Genomic DNA, 27,207 nt, shown 5'->3' on the forward strand with positions numbered 1-27,207 from the left:
TTTTTTCAGCTTACTCAATTCATTACATTTTAGCATTTTGATGAGGTAAGAAGCACATTTTTTTCAGGTGCAAAATGGAGGCTCAAAAAAGTAAATTTTGCTAAATTAACATATACTTTTTGACTGATTCATCAGTTAGTTTCAAATGTTAGAGTTGGCATTAAAGTGTAAAATTGAAAGCTCAGTTTCTCTTGCTGGTGATATTTAGATACTGACACATTGGGGTTGATTAACTAAATGTGGAGCACTCAGAATCTGGTGCAGATGTGCATGGTTGCCAATCATGTTTTAAATTCAGCTTGTTCCATTAATCTTTGACAAAAGAACCTGGAAACTGATTGGTTTCTATGCAGAGCTGCACCAGATTTTGCACTTTCAGTTTTAGTAAATCAACCCCTGTGGGTGGAACCTGTTTCGAAAGTTCAGAAAGAGTTCAGGCTGGATCACTGAGAAGTTTTTCTTATATTCCAACAGACGTTAATTATTAGATTAGTTATCCTAAATATAAAGGTAACTTGTATGTTTTTCAGGGGGTGTTATATTTGAGGAACAAGGTGATCTGTGCAACATGGACATACTGTGTGTCATATGTCTTTTTTTATGTACAAAATGTAAAACTTTCTAAAATTCTTTTTATTTTCTTTAAACGTCTTTGAAATGTTTTCAGTAATTGATGTTTATTATTTATCACTTTAGAACTTTCCATCATTTTAGCATGTGTGCATAAAGTTTGGTTTGCAAAACATTCTTCCACAAGCATTATCAGCAGAGAAAGGCTCATAACTTTGATGCTTATGGGTGTGCACTATGGGATTCATTTACTAAAATTGGAGAGTGCAAAATCTGGTGTAGCTCTGCATAGAAACCAGTTAGTTTCCAGTGTTCCAGCTTAATTGAAGAAGCTGAAGTTAGAAGCTGATTGACTATCATGCCCACCAAACTCGGGATATAATCACAACCAACAGCCAACCAACTATCCAAAGCAGCCTTTTTTAGGGGAAGGCACAACGCGGAAAAGAAGGGACACCGGAGGGGAAAGAGAGGAGGAAAGAGAACGAATAGATACCCCCAAGAAAAGAAAGTTATAAAAGGACAAGGGATCTTTAACCTTAGTGGAACAAAGTTAACAGATAATGAGTTACAACTATTGGACAAGGGATTGAAATATGCCCCTTCCAGAAGTTTGAGTAAATTTGATACATATAGACATACACAAATTTACACGACAACTATCACTTAAGAGATATTTTGCAACTAACCCTATCATTAAAAACATGACCACTGACAAGTTCACCCATTCTAAATTGCATAACGCATCCACTTACAACCCCCCTCCTCAGGCCCACTCCTATGTAAATCTATTCAGGGATAAAGTCCTAAAGGAATTAAAGGACATACCGTTTAAAAAATCTTTTGATAAAACAGGAGATCAGAAGGCTATTAAGCAGTTACTTGAAAGGAAGGATTTGGTATTCAGACCAGCTGACAAGGGAGGTGGCGTTGTGGTTCTAAATAAGGATGACTATATAAAGGAGGTGAATAACATCTTGAGTGATAAGACCACCTATACCCCTCTACCTAAAGACCCTATGGTGGAATACAAACGGTCTCTGAAAAATATTAATAGAGGTTATGAAGAGGGAATTTTAAACAAAAAAGAAAAAGCATTTTTATGCCCAATAACCCCAAGGTTGCCAGTCCTATACATACTGCCGAAAGTTCATAAAGACCCCATTAAACCACCTGGCAGACCAATAGTGAGTGGCATCGGGTCTTTATGCTCTAAGATTGGAGAATATGTCGATTTCTTCCTCCAACCACTGGTCTTACAAACGCCATCCTACTTACGGGACACTAAGCAGGTCCTCAATGAAACAAGCACTTTAGTCACATCCCCTGATACATTTTTGGTGACGGCAGATGTCGCCTCTTTATATACTAACATTAATCATAAAGATGGCATGGAAGCAACTGATTTTTACCTCAAACACTATAGCACTTTACCTGCCACCCAAAAGAATTTTATCCTGGATCTATTAGAGTTTGCCATGTACAGAAATTATTTCTGGTTTAATAAAACATATTACTTGCAAACTAAGGGCGTGGCGATGGGGGCTAAATTTGCCCCCAGCCTGGCAAATTTATTTATGTCTCGTTGGGAGGAGGACCTTATTTTTGCTAGGGACTGGCCTGAATTGATGTTCTATAAAAGATACATTGATGATATCTTGCTTTTATGGAATGGGGAGGAGGAGTCTCTTATTAACTTTTTTACCTCTCTTAATAATAACGATATAAATATTAAACTCTCCTATACATACAGTCGGCAGGAGATTAACTTTTTAGATCTTACTCTTGTTAATTTTAATGGAAGAATTATCACAAAATCATTTTTTAAATCCACAGACCGCAACAGTTACATCCCTCTTGGTAGTTGCCATCATCCTAAATGGCTAACAAACATTCCGAAGGGCCAATTGATGAGAATTAGACGTAACTGCACCAATATAGATACTTTTCAGGTTCAAGCAAATATCCTAAAAAATAGATTCTTGGAAAAAGGGTATAATGAAGCGGCTTTGGATTATACTATTCAAACTGTGGCACAGATGGATAGAAATTCTATGTTATTGAATAAACCAAAAGGGAACAACACAACAAAAATATGCCCCTTCATTACTGCTTTCTCAAACCAGTACAAACTAATTAATAAAATTATCAATAAAAATTGGGGCATTTTGAAAATGGACCCGGTATTATCAAAGATTCTGCCTGAAAAACCAGAAATCATTTATCGAAAAGCAAATGCTGTTAGACATATGATTGCACCTAATGTGGTTGATCCCCCTAAAAATATTTCTCTATTCAATGAACTAAAGGGTTTCCATCCCTGTAACAGATGTGTCATCTGCAAATGTAACAACATCAGAAAACGCAGAGCTGATACATTCGAATCATCTGTCACTGGCAGAACGTACAATATAAAACAATTTATATCCTGTTACAGTAAGTTTGTTGTATACTTGCTACAGTGTCCTTGCCAGAAACAATATGTGGGCAGGACCACAAGGCGTTTACGTGACCGCTTGCGTGAACATGTATCAAATATAAAAAAGGGTTTTAGAGAACATTCATTATCCAACCATTATCGGATTCATCATAATAATGACCCGTCATCTTTGAAGTTTGTTGGCATTGATGTGATTGGCCATCATTGGAGGGGTATTAATAAAACACGAGCGGTCTCCCAAGCAGAAACGAAGTGGGTGTTTGAGCTTAATACATTACATCCCTCAGGCCATAATATAGAAGTAGATGTCAACTGCTTCATTGCCAATAGCTGATTGAAAAACCATATCTTCTTATATTTTCTTTTATTCTGCGCCCAATTTTATATCATATTTTATATTGCATTTATTTTTATACAGCATATATGATTTTATTGGTAATTTGCAATATAGAGTGCTACATCATTCTTTATGTTTAATTAACATTTTCATTTTATTCATTTTGTACAATCCGAATGGAATGAGTGAGGCACTAATATTGATATAACCAATTGTGGCAATTTTTAATATTTTATATTTAATTTTTATACTATTAAGCATACTGCGTTCTGGATTTTATCATATTCTGTTAAGTTTATTGTTTTATTTGCCATAAATGTATATTCAGTGCATCCACCTTGCCGTGGTCCGCCAGTATAGCTATTTGCCAGTCACTGTGGGGCCACTTTAAGGCCATTGATACCACTGTTACACTTTAGGATTACTCGAGCACCGTCACTTTACTTTTTGGATATATGGAGGATGTGTGTATATTATCCACACATTAGTTCCCTGGGGTCTGTGGCTGGCTAACTTTCAGCTAGCCCTGAATGGTTAATGGGAATAATCTCCCGGTCCTTTCTATTCTGCTTGTAGTATCGCGGATCCACGGCAAAATGGCGCCGTCATTAACGCGCATGCGCACTGTCTGAAACTTCGGGAAGATGGCCGCGGCTAACTGCGCACGCGCCGTCTTCCCCTATATAAACCTTTGACGTCGGTCACGCCTCTGTGTAGCCTCCCCTCTGATGATGTGCCTATAGCACGAAAGGCCTAAGGAGGAGCTGTGCAGAGCGTGACGTCATCTCACCGCCGGAGCCACGAGGAGGCCCGGCGGCCATCTTTGTTAGGGTCAGTATTGCTATTCTCACTGCTACTCAGTTTTCTGTGATATGCATACTACCCTGTTTTATTCTATCAATAAATACTTTTTGGGAACATACTACACTATCTTTGGCACCTTTTTTGGGGCTCCTGTGTGGAGCTATTACCTCCACAGAGGAGGTGCCTTTACCATCCAGAGGAGGGATCATTACCATCATAGAGGACTACCTGGCCGACCTTAAGGGGATCTCTGGACCTGGATTGGAGCTCTGGATGACCCACTATGAGAAGGATGCCTACCACCTGGTCTTGGATCTAACATCTAGGATGATTATTCCTAAATGCGCATAACCCATGCGTTTCTGGTGAGTGCGCACTTCTATCATTTGAGGCAGACAAGCTCTGGATATTTTCATCGCTTTAGAGAGCATTACGGATTATTATTGACTTTTATTTGCTGCCACCTTGCTGTTTTTTACTATATTATATTACTTGGTTTTATTATGTTCTAAGCGCTGCACCATACTACTTACGTTTATATTTTGCATTTAAAGGCAATGTGGTTGCCTTAGGTGTTCTAGCCGCTGTATGTATATAAGAGCGCTCACTACAACCCGCTTTTGAATTAATCCCCCTCCAGTGTTCACCTTTCCCACTCAAAAATGATCTAAATGTGCAATAATAATACTGCAAATGTTCACCATCTGAAATAATATAAAAGTCCACTCCAGTGTTAAACTTCTCTTAAACTAAGTGATATTCAAACATCCGATGTGATTCCTCATGTGCTCACCGCAAAATGAATGCTCACCTTGTTTGATGACCTATATTCTCATACAGGTCACCAATCACTTATGGGCTTCTCTCCCAACTGGGTTTCTACATCCAGTGCTCTTGGCTTTAATGCTCCTTCAATGTCTCCCATCTCTCTTATGACTTGCAATTATGTTCATAAAAATGAAAAATAAAAGCCCCCCTAGTGTAGTAGTGCTAATAACGTACTTATTAAAAGTAAGTCATGTACTCACATAATATAAATAAACACTAGCTAGCATAGACATATAGGTGCAGTAAAAACTGTTAGGACAGTTTTTCATTGATACTTCCGGTTTCAACGTGACGTGACGTTGCGTGGCTTTTTCCCACGTGTTGTGTCACAACTCACGTGACTTTGTCACGTAAATTTTACCTATTTATTTTGTGTGGATTCGCACATGTGTGGAGATTTAACAGTCTGTGTAGATATATATTTATTTGAGTAACCACTACACTATTACCTACCTATAATACAGATATATATGTCCAAATATAGTGGTCATTCCATTGTTTTGCATACATTTACCAATAAAGTCATTTACTAAACTGTACTGAATGAACATCTGATTATACAGTATTATGTTGCTCTGTGGATGTCACATTTGAAAGTAATGCCTAAAACACATTAGAGTTGAAAACTACTACTAGTTTGAATCAGTATGGTGACTTGTATCTTATTTCTCATTCTGTTCTCTGCCTAGAACACAGAGCTACTGCAGGATTGTGAAATGTTTCAGGTTGACACAGAGGAGTTGTCAGAGCTTAAAACAGAAGTGAACAGGTTGGTTGGAGAAAACTATAAACAAGCATTTGGGTTTTATTAGTGAATGAATATTAAACACAAATCTACAGTGCTCCATTGTTCTACATGTGGGCTATTTTTTTCTGCATTTTATATTCTGCCTTGAAGAGTATAAAACAGTCATGAAAGAAGTGAATTCTCCTGATTTTCAATGAATGCATTTTAAATTGTGATCTGATCATAGTAACAAATGCAGTATTATTTCACAAAGAATACTCATGTTTTACACTGTCATTTGAATACAGTAAAGAAAATTGATAGATACACTTTGTCAATCATTATATTATGTAACTAGTTGAACTTCTTTTCTTGATATTTTTAAGAGCTGCTTGGCAGATTTGTGCATGTGTTAGGAGATAGTATGGCCAATCCCTAAAATACATATTTACTTTAGTTCATGCATACATTTAAAATAAATGCTGAGAAATCCTTGAGTATTAGATCATAATGAGATGCCTTGATATTCTTTTCTACTATTTCCTGGCACAAAATGAAAATAATTGATCCCTTAAAGATTGCAAGATGTCCAGGTCATGAGCCAGCAAAGCGGCTCTACCACTCCTTCTGTAATATTTCGTAAAATGATGTTTTGTTGTTGTGGTAAAGCAGGGTTTCTCAACCAGGCATCTATGGAACCTTAGGGTTCCTCCTGGGTTTACCAGGGGTTTCTTGCACAAGGAGCAATTTCTGTCTCTCAGAAAAGTTCCTATTGACACGATTGATCTTTTTAGCTATCTATAATTCGGTAATTTTTTCCAGTGTCCACAAGTGAAAGGAGCATTCTTCCCACTGACCATCATACTAATATATCATGAGATGTAGATAAAATAATTTTTAGCAGGGGTTCGCTGAGACCGGAGAGTTATTGCAAGGGCTCCCCTGTGTTGAAAAGGTTAAGAAAGGCTGGTATAAAGTGTTTTGTGTTCTTCAAACACAAGCCTGTATACATTTACCAAAAGGTAATTGACCAGTGCTGCAGAACATCTTGGTAGTCTTTAAATGGACAGCAATGATTTTTTAGTGGGCCTCGCCTTTGTGGTAACCTACCATGAACTCTTCTATAGTATTTTTCCTATAGCAGACTCATAAACATAAATGTTATAAAGTGCTACCAATCATCAGTTGTCATCTATTTAGGAATGGTTCTCTCTACCTGAATTTTTATATGTAAACATTGTGGTTCATTTATAAGAGGGGTAGAGTATGTTCACTTTGCAAAGTGAATTTATACTATGCAAGGGATGAATGAGAGATATATTTAGCTGTGTATGCCCAGTTTTACTTTCATAAGCTCCTAAAACTGAGCAATTGTTTATAGGGATCATATGCTGCTTTAACATAAACATATACAAAATATAAGAGAAATACTTTATTTCTGTTCAGAACCATGTGCTTTTTTTATCTGAATGTTATATACAATGCACTGTAAATTTTTCCCTTTTGCTCAGATTAAAAGAGGAGAACAACAGGCTGTCCCAGCATATGACAGAGGTACAAAAAAGTCATCACCTACAACACCTTCAAAACTCAATAGTAAGAGCAAAACAAGTTTTCATTTCTGACCCTTTTGTCCCCTTGAAACAATATTCTATGCTTTGTATTTGTGGAGAATGAAGGAAGTCTTGAACCAAGACCTATTTACCTATTCTACAACCTACATGATTACAGAAGCTGCTTTTTGCTTGTAATTGGACTCGTACCCATGCTCAAATTTATATTTTTGTACATGGCATGCTAATCCTTATGGTTCCTTGAAGATCTCAAAAAGTAAATAACACAATGGGGGTTATTTACTAAAACTGCATGGTGCAAAATCTAGCACAGCTCTGCATAAAAAATCAGCTTCCAGGTTTTATTGTCAATGCCTAATTGAAGAAGCTGAAGTTAGAAGCTGTTTGGCTAACGTGCGCAACTGCACCAGATTCTGAGATTTCCAGTTTTAGTAAATCTCCCCCATTGTGTATGTATATTCTCAATAAAATATATTTAAATGAGAAAAAGCACCCATGGTGAGTTGTAAGAGAGCAGCTGGAAAACCAGAATCTTTTCTTAGAACCCCATTTACTTTAAAATTGAAACTGTTGTATTATTACAATACTGAGTTTTGTTTTACAAAGTTATGTATTTTGTGCCACCTATGAATGTATGCATACAGTTGTGTTACCCTTTTATTTTTTTGTCATTAGTACTTCTACTGATCAAATTATACATTTATCTCTGCAGCAAGAAAATAATGAAGGAATGACAACTCGACTAAAAGACTTGTTTGAAGAGCTCCAGCAAGCTCAGTGAGTGACGACATAGAACCATTTTGGTTCACAGTAATCCTCAGCATCTGCCAATTACATAAATCAGGGGTGTCAAGCAGACATGTGCAGAACCAAAAACGTATTTCATTTAGTTTCGATTCGTTAATTAACTAATTTTGTTTACTTAAATTAGTTAAATTTGTTTGGTTTCGTTTCGTTTATTCGTTTTCAAATTCGCTTTGGATTTTCCGAATTTAATGCAATAAGACCGAATTCGGATGCATCCAAATTTCCAAATAATGAAAAATGTGTCTGAATATTGATTTGGAACAAAACTATTTGCACATGTCTAGTGTCCAGCCTTTTGACTTTCATGAGCTACACTGGAAGAAAAGGAATTGTCTTTGGCCACACATAAAATACACTAACAATAAGCATAGCTGATGAGCAGAAAAAGATTACAAGTTAACAATCACTGATATAGATAATTTACCTATCTGGGTAATACAACGTTTTTGGTATATTTTTATTATAAAAGTAATAGAGGGAAACATAAAACTAGTGAGATATTTGACACAGTTTTTGATAAACTAATGTATCAATATCTGGTTCAATAGATGTAGTAGCAATTCTCAAAAGAATTCAAAGGTGCTCATCAGATATTTTGGTTCTAATTTTGCCCTTCATGTGCTTCGCCCTGGAAAATAGTTGCTCACAAATATAGGTGCTGCCAAAAACTGTTGACATGAATAAGGTGTGATTGTAAAAAGTGGAATAGTTTTCTTTGGGAAGATAAATGTTATAAAAGTCTAGTAAAGATACATTGTCAAATTTTTCTTCGGCTGCATGTGTTCACTAAGCGTAAACTTTTTTAAATCAACATTTTTAAAGTAGGTTTACGATTTTGCGTTGAGCCACATTCATAGCCGTCACGGGCTGCAGGTTGGACACTCCTGACATAAATTCATACTTTACAGTAAAAGCGGCAAAAAAACACAGCAACAAAAAAAAATATGGGCACGTTATCACTGCTGTAGGTGCTTCCACCTTCACCCAGTCTTCCTTCTGGGTTCATGAGCTTCAGCGCACTGAAGCTCCCGCACATGCACACAGGAGTCACTGTTTCTTCAGAGTGCATGCACCGCTGACGTCACTGGCTGCTTCTACAGTAAATACCTCCTAAACGTGCACTGTTATTTACTGTACCTATAGGTAAGCATTATTATAGGTCTACCTATAGGTAAAAATCAAACAAGGGAGATTACTCCCACTTTAAAGCAAACCTCCATCTTTGTGATAAATGATAAACTGAATATTTTGAAGCAGGACAGTTAAGAATAAATTGTGGATAATATATATATATATATATATATATATATATATATATATATATATAGTCTTTTTTTCTTATGATTCCAAAGGCTTTTAATGTGGTGCATTGTAAAAGTTTTTCTTGGGAGTTTATGCAATGCTTTGTGTATTTATGCTGAATGATGTTAGGAGGACATTCAAAATGTTTTCAAAGAACCTTACAAAATGTAAGCCCAAGCACACTGTAATAGTGCATAATACTGCCTAAGTGCACTGGCATTCCAAGTGTGATGCTAAAAGGACATTATGAGATGTAAGTGGAAATGTCCTCCTCCATAAACTTTATGATTTCTTACCACAGCCCAAAAATTTTTAGTTGGATTCTACCTAAAATATCAAAAAATGAAATGGACTTTTATGATAGAGTAAGTCCCATTGGGGCAGGAATTGCTTTGAATGGTACAGAGTCAACTGCCTAACACTTCAAATGAAGTAGGTTTTATCCAAGTATATATTAATATATTTATATCTGCTGTCACCCTCATATCCTGCTGTTTTTTCTACAAATGGTATTATGTTACATTTATAGTACATTATTGACACCAATATATAACTTTAGTAAAGTATTGCAGATTATGTTGACATGGCAGTGAATAGTGCCCAGTCTCACTGTATTGTACTTGGCACACCCAGGTCTGCCCTCCTGGAATGTTTATTCATTGCTTGTGTCTTGGAATGTAGAGCTTGTTTATAGATGAATAAGTGATAGAATTATTATATCACACTATCTCTACAGTGAAAAGATAAAAGACCTGGAGAGAGAAAAGTCAGATAAAGAATTAGAGATGAGAAAACTAAAGGTAAGCTCTAAGTTGTATACTTCATGGCTTTAGACTTTACATTTTATACTCTATATATTTCTTATGCAGACTGACAATGGATCAGTTCTTCGAATTGAGCTAGATGCCTGTAAGCAGCAGCTGGAACTGGAGAGAAGCCGTCGGGAGGTGCTACAAAGTAGAGTAGGAGAACTGGAGTCCAAGCTGTCCGAAGAAAGGAAAAGCCAGGTACACATCCAAAAGCTTTATTCAACATTAACAAAATGTTTAGAGTGAAGCATGGAATGGTGCACTATGCTGAGAATTGAATAAAGGTAAATAGGCTGTTCAGTTTTCAAGGGACTTTCTCAGTTTGCAAGAAAATGCATCTTAGCTTAGTGAACTTTACAAAAGATACCCAATTACATGCAAGGAAAAAAATGCCAGTAATTTTGTTTATACGTTTGTACACATACTAGAAGAAGTGAACAGAAACTGCAGACATGTTACAAGTATTGTCAGGATTTCTGCAGTATGGCGTGCACTCCGCGCATGATTTGGGCAGTACAATGTGCAGTGCAGTTTGATATGCATTGCACACTGGAGTGGTGCAGTTTGACATGCAGTGTGCACTGTACGGTTACAGTATGACATGCAGTGCACACTGGATGGGTGCAGTACAATGTACAGTGCACAGTGGATGTGCAGTGTGACATGTAGTGTGCACTAGATGGGTGCTGTGCAATGTGCAGTATATACTGGATGGGTGCAGTGCATACTGGATGGGTGCAGTGTGACATGTAGTGTGCACTGCGATGTACAGTGTGCAGTGTGACGTACAGGGCATACTGATTGGGTGCAGTGTGATGTACATTTGTCACATCCATCTGAGATGGGTGTAGTGTGACATGCAGTGCGCTCTGGATGGGTGCAGTGTAATATGCAGTGCGCTCTGGGTGAGTGCAGTGTGATGTGAAGTGTACACTGGATGATTACAGTGTGATGTGCAGTGTGTAATGGATGAGTGCAGTGCATACTGGATAGGTGCAGTGTGACATGCAGTGTGTGGGATGGGTGCAGTGTGACATGCAGTTCACACTGGATGGGTGTAGTGTGTCAAGCACAGCGCACTAAATGGGTGCTGTGTGATGTGCAGTGTGCACTAGAGTGGTGAAGTGCGATGTTCAATGTGCAATGAAAGGGTGCAGTGTTATGTGCAGTGCACACAGGCTGGGTACATTTCAATGTGCACTGGATAAGTGCGGTGTGATGTGCGATGCGCACTGGATGGGTGTAGTGTGAGGTACAGTGCACATTAGATGGGTGCAGCATGACCAGCACAGTGTACTGAACAATTGCAGTGGTGCAGTGCAACATTCAATGCACACTCAATCAGTGCAGTGCACACTGGATGGATGGATGTAGTGTGATGCACAATGCACACTGGATGGGTACAGTGAAATGTACAGTGGTTGGACAAAAATATGGACACACCTACATGATTTGCAGGTGTGAAAGTGACAACATGTTGCTCCTTGAAGGCCGAAGCGATGTAACATTCTTTTCCTTTCCACTGTGTGATGAGACACCTTGCTAACAGGTGAAAAGTCTTCACTGAGTGCGCTGCTAGTACTACGGAGTCATGTCAAAGCTTACTGAGCTTCAAAGAAGGCAAATTGTTGGTGCCGCTTAGCTGGTACCTCTGTGACTGAAGTTGCCAATTTATTTGCTGCGTGGCGAGGTCCAGTATGAACGGTTATGACGGCATATACAGTTTCCAGGTAAACATCGTCTGATAAGTATAAGCGCGGTGGACATAGTGCAATACTATTGTGTCTAAGTGGCTTTTACTTTTCCCAGACACAAAGTTCTGAGGGAATCTCTGGGGTGCAGCAATCTAGCTTCTATCTTTTCTGAACCCATATACTTGTAGGGGAGTTTGTGTGTTTGAATCTCGGTCAAAAGCTTATGTACCTGAAATGTGTGAGCTTTCTTAAAGAGTAACTCCACTTTTGCTGAGAAAAGAACCTTCCCCTCTGCGTGATCTATGTGCAGTGGAAGGATTTTAACAAACTTTGTTGCAGATTCCTACCTTTTGTTATTCTGAGGAAAAAGCTGTTTGTTTGTCTGTGTCCATGTGAAGAGTGAATCTGTATGGGAGTGATTTCATAATTATCACTCAGCTGCTGCATATGCAGGGTCCTAATGAGGAAAGTGGCAGGGTCTGCAACCCTTTAGACGTGATTTCCCTTTGGAAGTTATCCCACCAAAAATATTTTTGTTGCAGGAGGTGCCAAAAATATGACATATCTTAGTGAAGACCTCTGGGAAAATCAGTAAGCCAATGACATAAGCAAAAAATCTGAGTACAGAATGCCCCCAGGCTGCCATATTGCATTGCATTTTTGCATTGCAGAAAATTAAAGTGCTGCAAATTGAAAAGGAAAGCTAATTTTAATAACATTCAATTACAATATGATTTGTGTCACAACTGTATATGCTATACATTTTTTTGTATTTGCTTTTTTTTCCCCCACAAAAGTGGAGTTACCCTTTAAGTTTAGAACTATAATTTATCATTATACCTCTAATAAAAGGTTTGTGGGTTGTGCAGGTGATCAGTGGGTTGGTATCTGGTGTCCAGTTTATGTCAAAGTATGCTGAAAGAAAAAGAGTTTCAGTGAGACACCACTGCCTCTGTAGATTGGGACGAAAGGCGCTCGAGTCCCAAGAAAACAGGGGTGCGATCAGAGATTGGGATATTATTGCTGGATGAATCAGGGAAGAGGGACAAGTTCCTGTGTTTCATACCCATATACACATTATGTGTGTGAGAATAAAATGTGTATTACCTAGTGGAGGTATGGATCCTCCACTCATCACAAAGCTACTGTTTCGGCCACTTTTTTGGATTAAAAAGAAATCCTTTAATAAATATTTTAGAAATGCAGAAGCTTTCAGTCCTCATGCACATTGGACGTTTTTACAGCTGCTGTTTTTGGCTTTTGGCATTTTATTCTACAGTCAGTAAACTCCCCTGCATGTTATGTCCATGCACACATAGGCTGTAATCAGCATTTTTTGGCAGGGCCGTTTTTTGGCTGGAAAATACCCAGAACTAGTTTGTTTCTAGAGGAGGTTTTTAGTTGTAAAAACACTCTAATGCTGAAAAACGTGGTAAAACGCGGCAAACCAGCGTTTTTGGACTTTTGAGCAAAAATATCTTTTTTTGGTAATAAAAAGGCAAACGTGGAAAAACACAGCAAAACGCGGCTAAACACTAATGCTAAACACTAATACTAACACTAACATGCTAAAAACCGCTGAAATTTGTGCGTTTTTATGTGACTTTAACAGCTAACGCTACCAGCATTAATAAAATGCCCAGTGTGCATGGAGCCTTATAGCCTGTTGTTAATTTTTTACATAATATGTTATGTAATGTATACTGATCTGTATATTGTATGTATATAATATGTATATGTTTCTTAGGATTGGCTTAATGGTGTAGGAATCCAAAATTCGGTAGATCTTTCAAAGAGGTATGTAAGTTAGTAGCTGTATTATTATTATTAACCATTTGACGCCCGGCCAATAACTGTATGGCATCTGGAAAAATGTACTAGCTTTCCAGGAGGCCGCCATATGGCGTCCTCCCGCACATGCGCAGTTCGTGCGCATGCAGAGCCACGTGGCGGCGTTATCTGTCACCAGCCGCGTACCTTGGACACGGCAGATGACAGATCTGAGTACCGACCCCCGTTGCTGGTACCAGGTGACCTGATGTGACCAATCACAGCAGGTCACATGACAGTTGTATACAATGGATGGCTTCATTCATGCCATCCATTGTATACTAGTGTCTAGCTGTGAATGGTCACAGCTAAGCACAAAAAAAAAAAAACCCTGAATGAATTGATGTCATTCAGGTAAATGCTTGCTTATAGCAAAGTAATTCTTTGCTATAAGCAAATTGTGTAAAAAAAAACAAAAAAAAAAACAAACTGATCACTTCCCCAAAGTAGTACAATGTTACTATGGTAACATTGTACTACTTTGGACATAGTGAAATATGAAAAAAAAAATTTTAAGAAAGAAAAAAAATGTAATAAAAAATGTAAAATAATAAAAAAATAAAAATTTTTTAAAAAAAAAAATATTTTTTTTTTCACACTGTCACCAGTCAGTGTCCCTGATCACCACCATGCCAGTTATAGGATGACGCTGTACTGCACTGGTGACAGTATGTAAAAAAAAAAATAGTGAAAATAATTTTTTTTATTTTTTCATTTTCCGAAAAATTATGACAAAAAAAATACAACTTTAAAAAACTCGCCATGCCTCTTATGAAGTACGTCAGACTGTCTACTTTGCAAAAAGGGGTGATTTGGGGGATATCTGTACTGTTCTGACATTCTTGGACCTCAAGAAATTAGATTGACTGTCAGTACTTCAGGATTGATCAATATTCAGATCTATACCATAGTTTGTGAACTCTATAACTTTCCTACAAACTAAAAAATACATCCTAATTTGGGTTATTTTCACCAAAGACATGTAGTAGAATACATCTCGGCCTACATTTCTGAAGAACAATTATTTATTTGCAAACTTTTATAACAGAAACAAAGAAAAACGTGTTTTTTTTCAAAATTTTTGGTCTTTTTTTGTTAATTTAGCAAAAAATAAAAACCCCAGCAATGATTAAATACCACCAAAAGAAAGCTCTAGTTGTGTGAAGAAAATGATAAAAGTTTAGTTTGGGTACAATGTTGTATGACTGCGCAATTGTCATTCAAAGTGTGAAAGCGCTGAAACCTGAAAAATGGCCTGGGCAGGAAGGTGTAAAATTGCCCGGTATTGAATTGGTTAAGTACCATCAACTCAAGTCCTAGCAACTTGATGCATAAGAGCTCTAAAAAGAAGTCAGATTTGTGCTAGTCTGGTGAGATTCTCCAGCATCACCCCCACAGCTGTAATCAATGTGTCCAACCACCTAGTAGTTGGTCTCCCTCTTCACCTGGTTCCTTCGATCGTCCCAAACATTATGTCCTTCTACAGTGATCTCTGTCTTCTAACAGTGTGACCAAAATATGACAGTCACCATTTCATCATTTGGGCTTCTAGTGACATAGCCAGTTTGGTCTCTTCAAAAATCGATCTATTAGTTCTATGGGCTGTCCACAGCACACATGAAATCCTTCTCCAGCACCAAAGCTCAAATGAGTCGTAATTCCTGAGTTAATCATTGAATGTTCTAACTATTACTTAATGGCTCCTCTTTTTTAGGATTATATAGTGATAGAGTATAATGATATATTGTAAGTTATACTTACGCAACCATTTACACTAACGACACTGAAAATGTAATTCAATGGATCTGGAGAAGATATACCTTATGGTAAAAAGGATGTCCTATCTCTTAGGTCGAACGTGGGTGATGTCAGGGCAGCAATACAGAACCTAGAGCAGCAATTGGAAAAGGAAAAAGAAACAAAGACGCAAAAAGATGAATTGATATTTACCCTGAAAGAGGTGAGAAACTCGCCATTTCTATTTTGCTTTGAAAATGAGTAACTGTAAGGTAGCCCATATGGGGAATCTAAATGCAGCTCTTCTAGGCATGCTCTATGCCTTTGGGGTTTGGATTTAGTTTTTTTTTGTTATTCAGAATGATATTATACTTTACAACATTTACAATGCTAGTGTAATTATCATTTTTAAATCTTTCTTTTGTAATTGCTACTTGTACTTGGTTTTTATTATTCCTTTTCTGACATTGTCTACTCGTGCTACAATTATTACTAAATATATGATCTCTACCTACATTCAGGAGTTGGAAGATCTGAAACGTAAGAAGCCTGGAGACATCAAGGTGAGTGTGTAGCAAAAACAATTATGCAAATCGGTCTGCCTTAAGAAATGTATCAGATATAAAATATACATTTAATCATACAAATGGGTTTGTGGCTTTTCCCTCAAAAATAATCCAAGCCTGAAATTTTTGTTCTTTTCATCCTACATGCATGTCAGCTATAGGGGGAATGTTGTACATATTCCACATTGAAGCTTTTTTACATTGAAACATTGTCATTGTAATGTACAGGATTACTGTATATTGTATATAGCGCTCTGTATACATAGTTACATAGTTAGTCTGGCTGAAAAAAGACAAAAGTCCATCCAGTTTAACCAAAAAGTTATAATCCTACACCCACAAATGATCCAAAGGAAGGCAAAAAAAAACCCAGCAAAGCATGATCCAATTTGCTCCTGCAGGGAAAAAAATTCCTTCCTGATTCCCCGAGAGGCAATCGGATATTACTTGGATCAACTTTACCTATAAATGTTAGTATCCAGTTATATTCTGTGTATCTAGGAAAGAATCCAGGCCTTTTTTAAAGCAATCCACTGAGCTGGCCAGAACCGACTCTTGAGGGAGTCTATTCCACATTTTCACAGCTCTCACTGTGAAGAAACCTTTCCATGTTTGGAGATTAAATCTCTTTTCCTCCAGCTGTAAAGAGTGTCCCCTTGACCTCTGTGATGACCTCAGGGTGAATAACTTTACACCAAGTTCACTATATGAACCACTGATGTATTTATACATGTTGATCATATCCCCCCTTATCTCCTCTTCTCAAAACATAATAAATTCAATTCCTCTAATCTTTCCTCATAGCTGAGCTCCTCCATGCCTCTTATCAGTTTGGTTGCCCTTCTCTGTATTTTCTCCAGTTCCCCAATGTTCTTTTTGTGAATTGGTGCCCAAAACTGAACTGCATATTCCAGATGAGGTGTTACTAATGATTTGTACCGGGGTAATAAGATATCTCTCTCTCTGGAGTCTATACCTCTTTTAATACAAGAGAGGATTTTGCTCGCTTTAGAAACCACAACTTGACATTGCATGCCATTATTAAGCTTGTGATCTACCAGAATCTCCAGTATACATAAAACATTTTCCTACAATATATGGCTCTTTGCCAAGGTTGATTGTTAATCAGAAAAGGGAATAATGTGACTCTTAGACTTCGGCATTGGACAGAAGCTGAACCTACTGGGTTGGCCATTTTCTACACCTCCTGTAGTCAACGGTCCTTTCAGAAATAAGTGTACTTCTATGATTCACAATAAATGTTTGGTCATAAGATACAAATATGTAAGTTATTAGAACAAAATATATTTCAGCATTTAGAACTTTATCTACAGAACCTTATGTTTAATGTTCTGTTTTGCTGTCTTCTGCATATTCCAGCTTTACTTCTTTTGGTTTAAGCAATGGAGTTGTTATCTAGGCAATGTCAGTGACGTTTGACTGTATTCTGTTTAGACATCTTTGGAGGAAGTGGACTCTGAATTAGTTCTGGTTAGAGAAGAACTACAGAAGGTGTGGGATATGTTAAAGTCAAAGGACACAGAACTGGAAGAGCAGTATCAAGAACTGGAGTCTGCTCGGGACCAGGTATGAAGCAAAAGGAAAAAATACACACTGTTGATTAAGCTGATAAGTGATTTTGAATGAACCATTGGGTTTTACATTTGATCAATTTAGGCCTGGTTCACACTGATGCGATGCATGAAACGCCCACGTTTCCCACACTGCATAGTAATCGCACTGTGTTCATGCCATCTGTTGCAGGTGCCAATTTAAAGATGCCAAACACCCCAAAAGCAGGTCACAGAATGCCATGCATTTGCATGAATCAGATCACATGGGTATGAAGACAAATGCAAAAAAAGAGCCTGCACCTTTATCGTGTAGATACAGTGTGATTTGAGCCATACAAAATGATAGACTCAATTTGCGCCTCACAAAATTGCATGTGATGTGCACAGGAAAGCAATGGAAATCCTGTACAAAACAGATGCGATGTGACAGTGTGAACAGGACTTTACAGTCGTCAGAAAAATGTATGGAAGACTGCTGACTGATAATGGATGTATTTTGAGTTTTATAGAACATACCTCATCAGTTGGCACAAACCAGAAACAAAAGCTTGTTATGAGCCAAACTTGAAGTGGAAGTAAAGTCTATTTTTTTATGTTTTACCTACTTTTAAGCCTTTAAAAAGTACTGTAAATATCTCCTAAACGTGCACCGAGATATTTACTTTTGTAGCGGTGGTGATTTCACCATCCATCTGTCCTTTGAGAGAGCCTTGCTGCAGATCAAACTCCCGCACGCTTGTGCGGGAGTAACATCATTGCAGTTGGGCCAGTCAAACGGCCACAGCCCGCGGTCCCGGGAGAAAGACCGGGTGAAGATGGAAGCCTTGGGGAGCCGTGACTGCGCTTCCCTGGTGGGCTTTCTTTTCAGATAAGTCTTTCATAATGTGCTAGTACAGGTGAAACTCGAAAAATTTGAATATCGTGCAAAAGTTCATTTATTTCAGTAATGCAACTTAAAAGGTGAAACTAATATATGAGATAGACTCATTGCATGCAAAGCAAGATAGTTCAAGCCATGATTTGTCATAATTGTGATGATTATGGCTTACAGCTTATGAAAACCCCAAATCCACAATCTCAGAAAATTAGAATATTACATGCAATCAATAAAACAAGGATTGTACATAGAACAATATTGGACCTCTGAAAAGTATAAGCATGCATATGTACTCAGTACTTGGTTTGGGCCCCTTTTGCAGAAATTACTGCCTCAATGCGGCGTGGCATGGAAGCTATCAGCCTGTGGCACTGCTGAGGTGTTATGGAAGACCATGATGCTTCAATAGCGGCCTTCAGCTCTTCTGCATTGTTCGGTCTCATGTCTCTCATCTTTCTCTTGGCAATGCCCCATAAATTCTCTATGGGGTTCAGGTTAGGCGAGTTTGCTGGCCAATCAAGTACAGTAATCCCACGGTCATTGCACCAGGGTTTGGTGCTTTTGGCAGTGTGGGCAGGTGCCAAGTCCAGCTGGAAAATGAAATCAGCATCCCCATGAAGCTAGTCTGCGGAAGGCAGCATGAAGTGCTCCAAAATCTCCTGGTAGATGGCTGCGTTGACCCTGGACTTAATGAAGCACAGTGGACCAACACCAGCAGATGACATGGCTCCCCAAATCAACACAGACTGTGGAAACTTCACACTGGACTTCAAGCATCTTGCAGTGTGTGCCTCTCCATTCTTCCTCCATACTCTGGGTCCTTGGTTTCCAAATGAGATGCAAAAGTTGCTCTCATCAGAAAAGAGGACTTTGGACCAGGTCTGTTTTTCTTTAGCCCAGGTAAGATGCTTCTGACGTTGTTTGTTGTTCAGGAGCGGCTTGACAAGAGGAATACGACATTTGAAGCCCATGGCCAGGATCCGTCTGTGTGTGGTGGCTCTTGATGCACTGACTCCAGCCTCAGTCCACTCCTTGTGAAAGTCCCCAACACTTTTGAATGGCCTTTTCCTGACAATCCTCTCCAGGCTGTGGTCATCCCTGCTGCTTGTGCACCTTTTTCTTCCACACTTTTCCCTTCCACATAACTTTCTATTAATGTGCTTTGATACAGCACTTTGGGAACATCCAACTTCTTTTGCAATTACCTTTTGAGGCTTTCCCTCCTTATGGAGGGTGTCAATGATGGTTTTCTGTACAACTGTCAGGTCAGCAGTCTTTCCCATGATTGTGATTCCTACTGAACCAGACTGAGAGACCATTTAAAGGCTCAGGAACCCTTTGCAGGTATTATGGCTTAATTAGCTGATTAGAGTGAGACACTTTGAGCCTAGAATATTGCACCTTTCCACAATATTCTAATTTTCTGAGATTGTGGATTTGGGGTTTTCATGAGCTGTAAGCCATAATCATCATAATTATGACAAATCATGACTTGAACTATCTTGCTTTGCATGTAATGAGTCTATCTCATATATTAGTTTCACCTTTTAAGTTGCATTACTGAAATAAATAAACTTTTGCACGATATTCTAATTTTTCGAGTTTCACCTGTATGTGATGCAACTTGTAGGGAGATTTGTTCAGATTTTTTATTTTTTTTTTTAGGTTTACTACCACTTTAAATAAATGTAAAAACTATGCAATACAGATAGAAAGCTAGGAAAGTATGAAAAGTGAATGGGATATCTGGATCTCATTGTTACTTAAGAGTATAGCCAGAGTTATTTTGGCTGTACTTCTCCTGGAAATCATAGGAGTGCAGTTTGTTCTGCACTCCTGTGATTTGTTTTCCGGAGACAGCGGACTGACATCACTCAACTGGTCCAATCTCTGGATCGATCTCGACTTTACAGTCAGGATCCACCCAGCATGCTGCTGAAAGCATAAGCCAGCCTCTCCCTCCCCTTCCACAGCCCGGTGCTCCATTGAGCGCTGAAGGGGCAGAGCGTCAGTGACTGTCAGCACTCTGTGCTCACTGAAGGCTAAAAACTGAGCGATGGTTGATGATCGGTGGTGGTTTTGGCAGCAGGGGACAGATGCAGCATCAGATCAATGCTGCATCCACCTAGCTGGGTATAAATGTTTATTTTTTAACTCATTCTTCTCTTGTAAGAAGTGAATAGTGGATCTCACATAGCTAATAGTAAAAAGTAGTGAAAACTGTGAATACATACATTTGATTATGTATCTGGGTAGAGAGGTGATCTCTTTCTCTTTGTAGTACACAGAATGCAGCACTGAAAGGGTCAGACTGGAGCAGCTTGTCACCTCCCTTCAGAAACAAATGGAAGAAAAGTAAGTTGCTGAAAAAGTTGTAATTTAAAGAGAAAGAGTCCCAATTTGAATTATACAAGGCTCTAAATATTCAAATTTAAAGCGGTATTAAACCCAAAAACAAAAATGAATATATTGCAGGTTACCAATAATTTTTTTTAGGGGTTTTGCTATTTTCCCCCAGTGATCTGGCCAGTAACAGACTGTCATGCCCACGTGGAAGAAAAATATATTTTAAATATATTTTAAAAATATTCTTCCCAAATATATTGACATATATTTGAAATACAATTTTGGTTGTATTCAATATATTTAAAAAAAAAAATAAAAAAAAATTATATATATATATATATATATATATATATATATATATATATATATATATATATGTATGATTGCTCCTGTGGACAGGTGTCTTTTATACAAGTAACAAAATGAGATTAGCAGCACTCCATTTAAGAGACTGCTTCTAATCTCAGCTTGTTACCTATATGAAAGACACCTGGTAGCCAGAAATCCTGCTGAATGATAGGGGATCAAATACTTATTTCCCTCATGAACATGCAAATCAGTGCATAATTTGTTAGACATGCATTTCTTTTGAATTTTTTGTTGCTATTCTGTCTCAGTGTTACAATATACCTACCATTCGATTTTTAGACTGATCATTTCTTTGTGAGTGGGCAAACATTCAAAATCAGCAGGGGATCAAATACTTATTTCCTTAATTTAATCTACATTTTTGGAATTCATTTACAAATATATGTAAAAATATATGTTAAAATAATTTTTTTATATGTTAAAAAATATCTGAAGTGTATATTTTAAAAAAATATGTTTTTAAATATATGCCTTTAAAAAATATATTTAAATGTAATTTTTTTTAGAATACATGTTAAAATATATTAGCGTAGGCCTATATTGTAAATATATGTCACATATTAATATTTAGAAAAAAAACTACATATTATTATTATACAGGATTTATATAGTGCCAACAGTTTGCTCAGTGCTTTACAATATAACGGGAGACAATACAGCAACAATACAGTTCAATACAAGAGGGATTTGAGGGCCCTGCTCCTTCGAGCTTACAATCTAGGAGTGAGGGGCTAGTGGTACAAAAGGTAGTAACTGTGGGGGATAAATATATTGGAAATGTATTTCTCTTCCATGTGGGGGGGGGGGGTCTATACATTCTGCATGGAAGAGCAATGGAGCCACCTTTGGACAGCAGGGATAGGGTAGTGTTAGTTGTTCTTGAAAATTTAGAGAGACTTATTTAGGGAGACTTTATAGAAACAATATAAAGCTGAACACCTGCCAACACTTTTAAAGCATTACAGCAACAGATTTTTTTCCTCTGAATAGATTAATAAAAGGGAGATGAGAGAGGCTCTGGACTTTGCCAGACCCTCTCTCATCCTCTGGAACACTCTACCCCAATCTGTCCAGCTATCCCCTGCTCTGGCTGCCTTTAGGAAATCCCTGAAAACTCATATCTTCAGGGAAGCCTATCACGCCTCCGAATAGACACTTATCACCTCCATCAGCTCATCCCCACAGTTATACCCTTTTGTACCACCTGCCCCACCCTATTAGACTGTAAGCTCTTATGAGTAGAACCCTCTTAATCCTCTTATTTTGATTGTAGCTGTACTACCTCCCTTTATATTGTAAAGCACTGCACAAACTGTTGGCCCTATATAAGTCCTGTATAATATTAATGATAATAATAAAAAAGTTAATCTATTCAGATTCAGTGAGCTCATATCTCACTGACAACAACATTCATGACCCCTTAGGCTTCATGTACACTGGCAGCTCCTAAACTTGAGTTTATGAGCTTGTGGCGGTTTTTTTGCCAAAGCTCCTGAACTCAACTCTATAAAAGCCTATGTGTATATGTACACATAGTTTTTTAGCAGAGTTTAGGAGCTGCCATGTTTAGATGACATTAACCTCCCTAGCGGTCTGATTATGTCCATATTTCTGTGCTCAAAGCGGTACATTTTTTTGCATGGAAATATGTATTTTTTTTATTGTAGGCCTGTAATTTTTAGGAATAACTCACTGAAATCTATCCGAACAAGAGTCTAGTAAACATCCCGGGTAGGATAAAACTTGAAACACGAAATCATAAATTATAATTTAATAAATAATCATAAAAAATAATAATATAATAATAAATTTAATAATAATAAATAATATAATGAAACCAAAAACACTGAAATTTGAAATATAGCGCCAAGTTCGCACATCACTGAGCAAAGTCGAAGAATCGTTTTCAGTGTCTGATGATGAATTTCCCCACGAATCATTATCACTCAATTCTGCAAGTAGTTCTAATTTACTATCGCTGTTCTCTAGCTGGTCTAAAACCGCTTTTGACCTAAAGGGACGCTTTTTGGACGCCATGTACATTTCTCAGTTTCCAGGCAGAAAGAACAGTAAAAATGCAGGCAGGGCGCTGGACAAAGCACTCGGGACAAAATGTATGTGAAATGGTTTGATACAGGAATGTTTTACTATGTGACTTTAGTGAATGTCACTTTTTGTCATTTTCAAATTTTCCCGCCAGTTCCGTCCCCTGTACGTCCCGGCGCTCGCAGGGGACGGAACCCAGATGACAGATGCCGGCATCCGCCGGATTACATTGCCGGGGACACTGCAGGAGGGACATCGAGGGAGCGCAGGACAAGGTAAGTGATCGAGGGATCCCAGAGCAGCGCCGCTTGGTAAACCCGAGTGTAGCTCGGGGTTACCGCTTGTGGTACTGAAACTTTACCCCGAGCTACACTCGGGAATACCGCCAGGGAGGTTAAATCTCCCACTCCTGGACACAGAAGAATCATGTTCAGGATAGGAACGTTCTTACCACCAGCCGCAAGAAAACGCCAAATGCAGCAAAAACTTGTGTAAATGCAGTACATAGAATGCATGAAGGTAAAAAACCTTGAGCCTTTAGAACCCCTTTAAAAAGATAACTAATACAACCACCACATCTAAGGATTGGTAAGCTGCAATTTAATAAATGTTTGTTTTGGGGTTTATTGCTGATATGATATATTGACTAAGGTTTGTCCAACTTACCATTTTGCTACAACTTTGTCTATCGGTACTACTTGAATCAGTTGTTCTTGTTGCAAGTGCATTAGTACGACTACAATCACCTGTAACAAAAGTGAAACCAGTGCACATTCTTTTAGATATAATTTTGTCACTTTCATCTATTATTCATGAATAAAATATAACTATAGTAAAGGGCTGATCATTAGTTTTATATTTTTGACCTTTTGGCAGTGACTGGTTTAATGATGTATTAGCTCATAATCACAGCTTGTTCATTCTTCCCTATGTAGAGAACAGTCAGTAAAGCATCTGCAGCAAATTAGGGAGATGGAGAAAACAGAGATGGACATTGAGAGGTCTTCCCTGGAATTAAAGGTAATCTCTGTTAACAGGCAGTAAATGGGGCTTGTTTGACTTTGACACATTCAGCTAATAGTGCTGAACTAATTGTTATTTAACCGTATATTATACAGCATAAGCAGTGTCATCACTAACATCTACTGTTACATGATCTGGTTATTTACTGTAATTTGAAACAGCATATAAAATAAATGATGTGACTGATACAAGCAACTGCAGCCCAAAAAATGCAGACAAACAGAGATCCAGAGGGTCAATTTCCGGTAAAATATAGATTTTTAAAAAGCTGTCACATTATATTTCTGCCAATGGTACACATTGCAATACATAGATAATATTAATATATCCTTTAATGGTATATTCAATTTGGAGGTCTCTTAAGGGGTTCTTATCTTACCCAGCAAGAAATGTAAATTACAAGCTGTACCTTGTTACATGTGTAACTTTCTACCAGTCCTCAGTCATGAATTCTGAAATTCAGTTGGCAGAAATACAAGAACAGCATGGAAACATCTCCTCTAATAACATGGTGCCAGGAGCCCAGACTGGAGTGAAGAGCTGGAGTCCAAGAGTAGCACAGCCTGCTACAAGTTCACATAAATGTACTCGCTGTGACATCTTCCTTCAGCAGGTGGAAAAAGCAATTAAAGGTAAGCCCATCCTATGAGGGAGAACATCCCAGACACTTTACAGACTGCATGTTTTCTTTTCTCCAGAGCAAAGGAAATTAACCTTTCACTGCATCTGCACTGCTTTTGGCTGTTGGCCAGTCGAGGAGACATTTTGTGCCCGATAATTGTGTTGTTTGAACTAATTTTGTCAGATATTTTACCATTTTAGGTGAGATATCTGCCCATCTATGGCCACATTTGTTACAGCCAAACATTTTTCAGTAAGTTAAAGGAAATATCCTGTTATATTTTTATGAGGTCAACAACCCCCTCTTGCTAATGTCTTTACTTCTTTTTGCTCTGTTCCTACCCCCTCTGCTTTTCTTTTTTTCCACATCTGCTAATTTGTCCTGGCCATTATGCCTATTACTTCCATACTGAAAAAATTCAATAAATCTATCAATACTGGAATATATATGTAGCGCTACCCCCGCAAGGGCTGCTTGATAATGTTTTTCCCCAGTGGTTTCTCTCATTTTGCAAGCATCCCAACACCTCTGGTACTCTTTGACATATCTGATTGCCTCTCAGGGGATCAGGAAGGAATTTTTTCCCTGCAGGAACAAATTGGATAATGCTTTGCTGGTGTTTTTTGCCTTCCTCTGGATCAACTGTGGGTGTAGGATTATAAAAAAGAGTAGACCACAGAATGAAGGTTTAGGCGGTACATCCCCAGTTAATGCATGAAAGCAAATGTTACTTTGTAACTATGTAACTGCAACACCAGCAGCAAGGGGGGGAAATAAAGGCTTGTTTACTTATCGGCTCCCTCTGGACCACCAGTGTCACAATAGGGAATGCAGATACATATATATACAGTTGTGTTCAAAATAATAGCAGTCAGACATAAGTAACCTGATCAATCACTGTTTTTGGTAGAAATGATATTTCTACATGGCAAATAATTTACTAGCAGGTGTAGTAGAGTAATAGAAATCCAAAAGACCCAACAGTCATGACATGCATGCTGCTGATTCTGTGTAATTGAATCACTAATTGAAAGGGGCATGTTCAAAATAATAGCAGTGTGGAGTTCTATTAGTGAGGTCATTCATTCTTTGAAAAACAGGTGGCAATTATTGCCCTTATTTAAGGAAGGAAGGCAGCAAATGTTGTACATGCTGGTTACAGTGCATTTCTCTCTGAAATTCTGAGGAAAATGGGTCGTTCCAAACATTGTTCAGAAGAACAGCGTACCTTGATTAAAAAGTTGATTGGAGAGGGGAAAACATATAAAGAAGTGCAGAAAATGATAGGCTGCTCAGCTAAAATGATCGCAAATGCTTTAAAATGGCAACCAAAACCTGGAAAATGTGGAAGAAAGTGAAAAGCTATCATTCGAATGGATAGAAGAATAGCAAAAATGGCAAGGACTCAGCCAACAATCAGCTCCAGGAAGATCAAAGAAGGTGTAAAAGTTACCTGTGAGTACTGTTACAATTAGAAGACGCCTATGTGAAGCCAAGCTATCTTCAAGAAGCCCCTGCAAAGTCCCACTGTTGAAAATAAGACGTGCTGAGGAGGTTACAATTTGCCAAAGAGCACATTGGCTGGCCTAAAGAGAAATGGCGCAACATTTTGTGGACTGATGAAAGTAAGATTGTTCTTTTTGGTTCTAGTGGCTGGAGACAGTTTGTCAGACGACCCCTAAACACTGAATTCAAGCCACAGTACACTGTGAAGACAGTGAAGCACGGTTGCTCAAGCATCATGATATGGGGATATTCCTCATACTACGGTGTTGGACCTATTTATCGCATACCAGGGATCACAGATCAGTTTGAATACATCAGAATACTTGAAGGGGTCATGCTGCCTTATGCTGAAGAGGAAATGCCCTTGAAATGGATGTTCCAACAAGACAACGACCCCAAACACACCAGTAAACGTGCAACATCTTGGTTCCAGACCAACAAGATTGACGTTATGGAGTGGCCAGCCCAATCCCCGGATCTTAATCCAATAGAAAACTTGTGGGGTGACATCAAAAATGCAGTTTCTGAGGCAACACCAAGAAATAGAGAAGAACTGTGGAATGTAGCCAATCATCCTGGACTGGAAAACCTGTTCACAGGTGCCAGACGTTGGTTGACTCCATGCAACACAGATGTACAGCAGTTCTCAGAAACAGTGCTTATACAACTAAATATTCATTAAGTGATTCAAAGGAAAGCAAAATCTTCAAACATTTTTCAGTTTATATAGTGAATGTTTGAGTTTGTAAAGAAGAATACAAACACTGCTATTTTTTTGAACAGTCTAATATTCACTTTTCTTCAATTTTTTAGAGGAAC

The 27,207-nt window shown here is 38.1% G+C and overlaps 1 protein-coding gene across 1 annotated transcript in view; it reads left to right on the forward strand.

Annotated features, from left to right (window-relative positions):
- The window catches only part of LOC149434206 (uncharacterized), a 69,593-nt gene that overhangs the window by 24,172 nt on the left and 18,214 nt on the right, over positions 1–27,207 (forward strand). Inside the window, exons 12-23 of the mRNA XM_089663929.1 lie at positions 5,669–5,748; positions 7,218–7,302; positions 7,993–8,057; positions 10,126–10,189; positions 10,259–10,396; positions 13,640–13,689; positions 15,574–15,682; positions 15,981–16,022; positions 17,481–17,612; positions 20,758–20,831; positions 24,173–24,257; positions 24,724–24,892. Coding sequence (XP_089520055.1) covers positions 5,669–5,748; positions 7,218–7,302; positions 7,993–8,057; positions 10,126–10,189; positions 10,259–10,396; positions 13,640–13,689; positions 15,574–15,682; positions 15,981–16,022; positions 17,481–17,612; positions 20,758–20,831; positions 24,173–24,257; positions 24,724–24,892 — 1,093 coding nt within the window. The remainder of the gene's footprint in view (positions 1–5,668; positions 5,749–7,217; positions 7,303–7,992; positions 8,058–10,125; positions 10,190–10,258; positions 10,397–13,639; positions 13,690–15,573; positions 15,683–15,980; positions 16,023–17,480; positions 17,613–20,757; positions 20,832–24,172; positions 24,258–24,723; positions 24,893–27,207) is intronic.

Source organism: Staurois parvus, unplaced genomic scaffold (genome assembly GCF_062004578.1).
Source record: "Staurois parvus isolate SC_StPar_1 unplaced genomic scaffold, SC_StPar_1.0 ptg001805l, whole genome shotgun sequence".
In the NCBI taxonomy this organism is placed as follows: Eukaryota; Metazoa; Chordata; class Amphibia; order Anura; family Ranidae; genus Staurois; species Staurois parvus.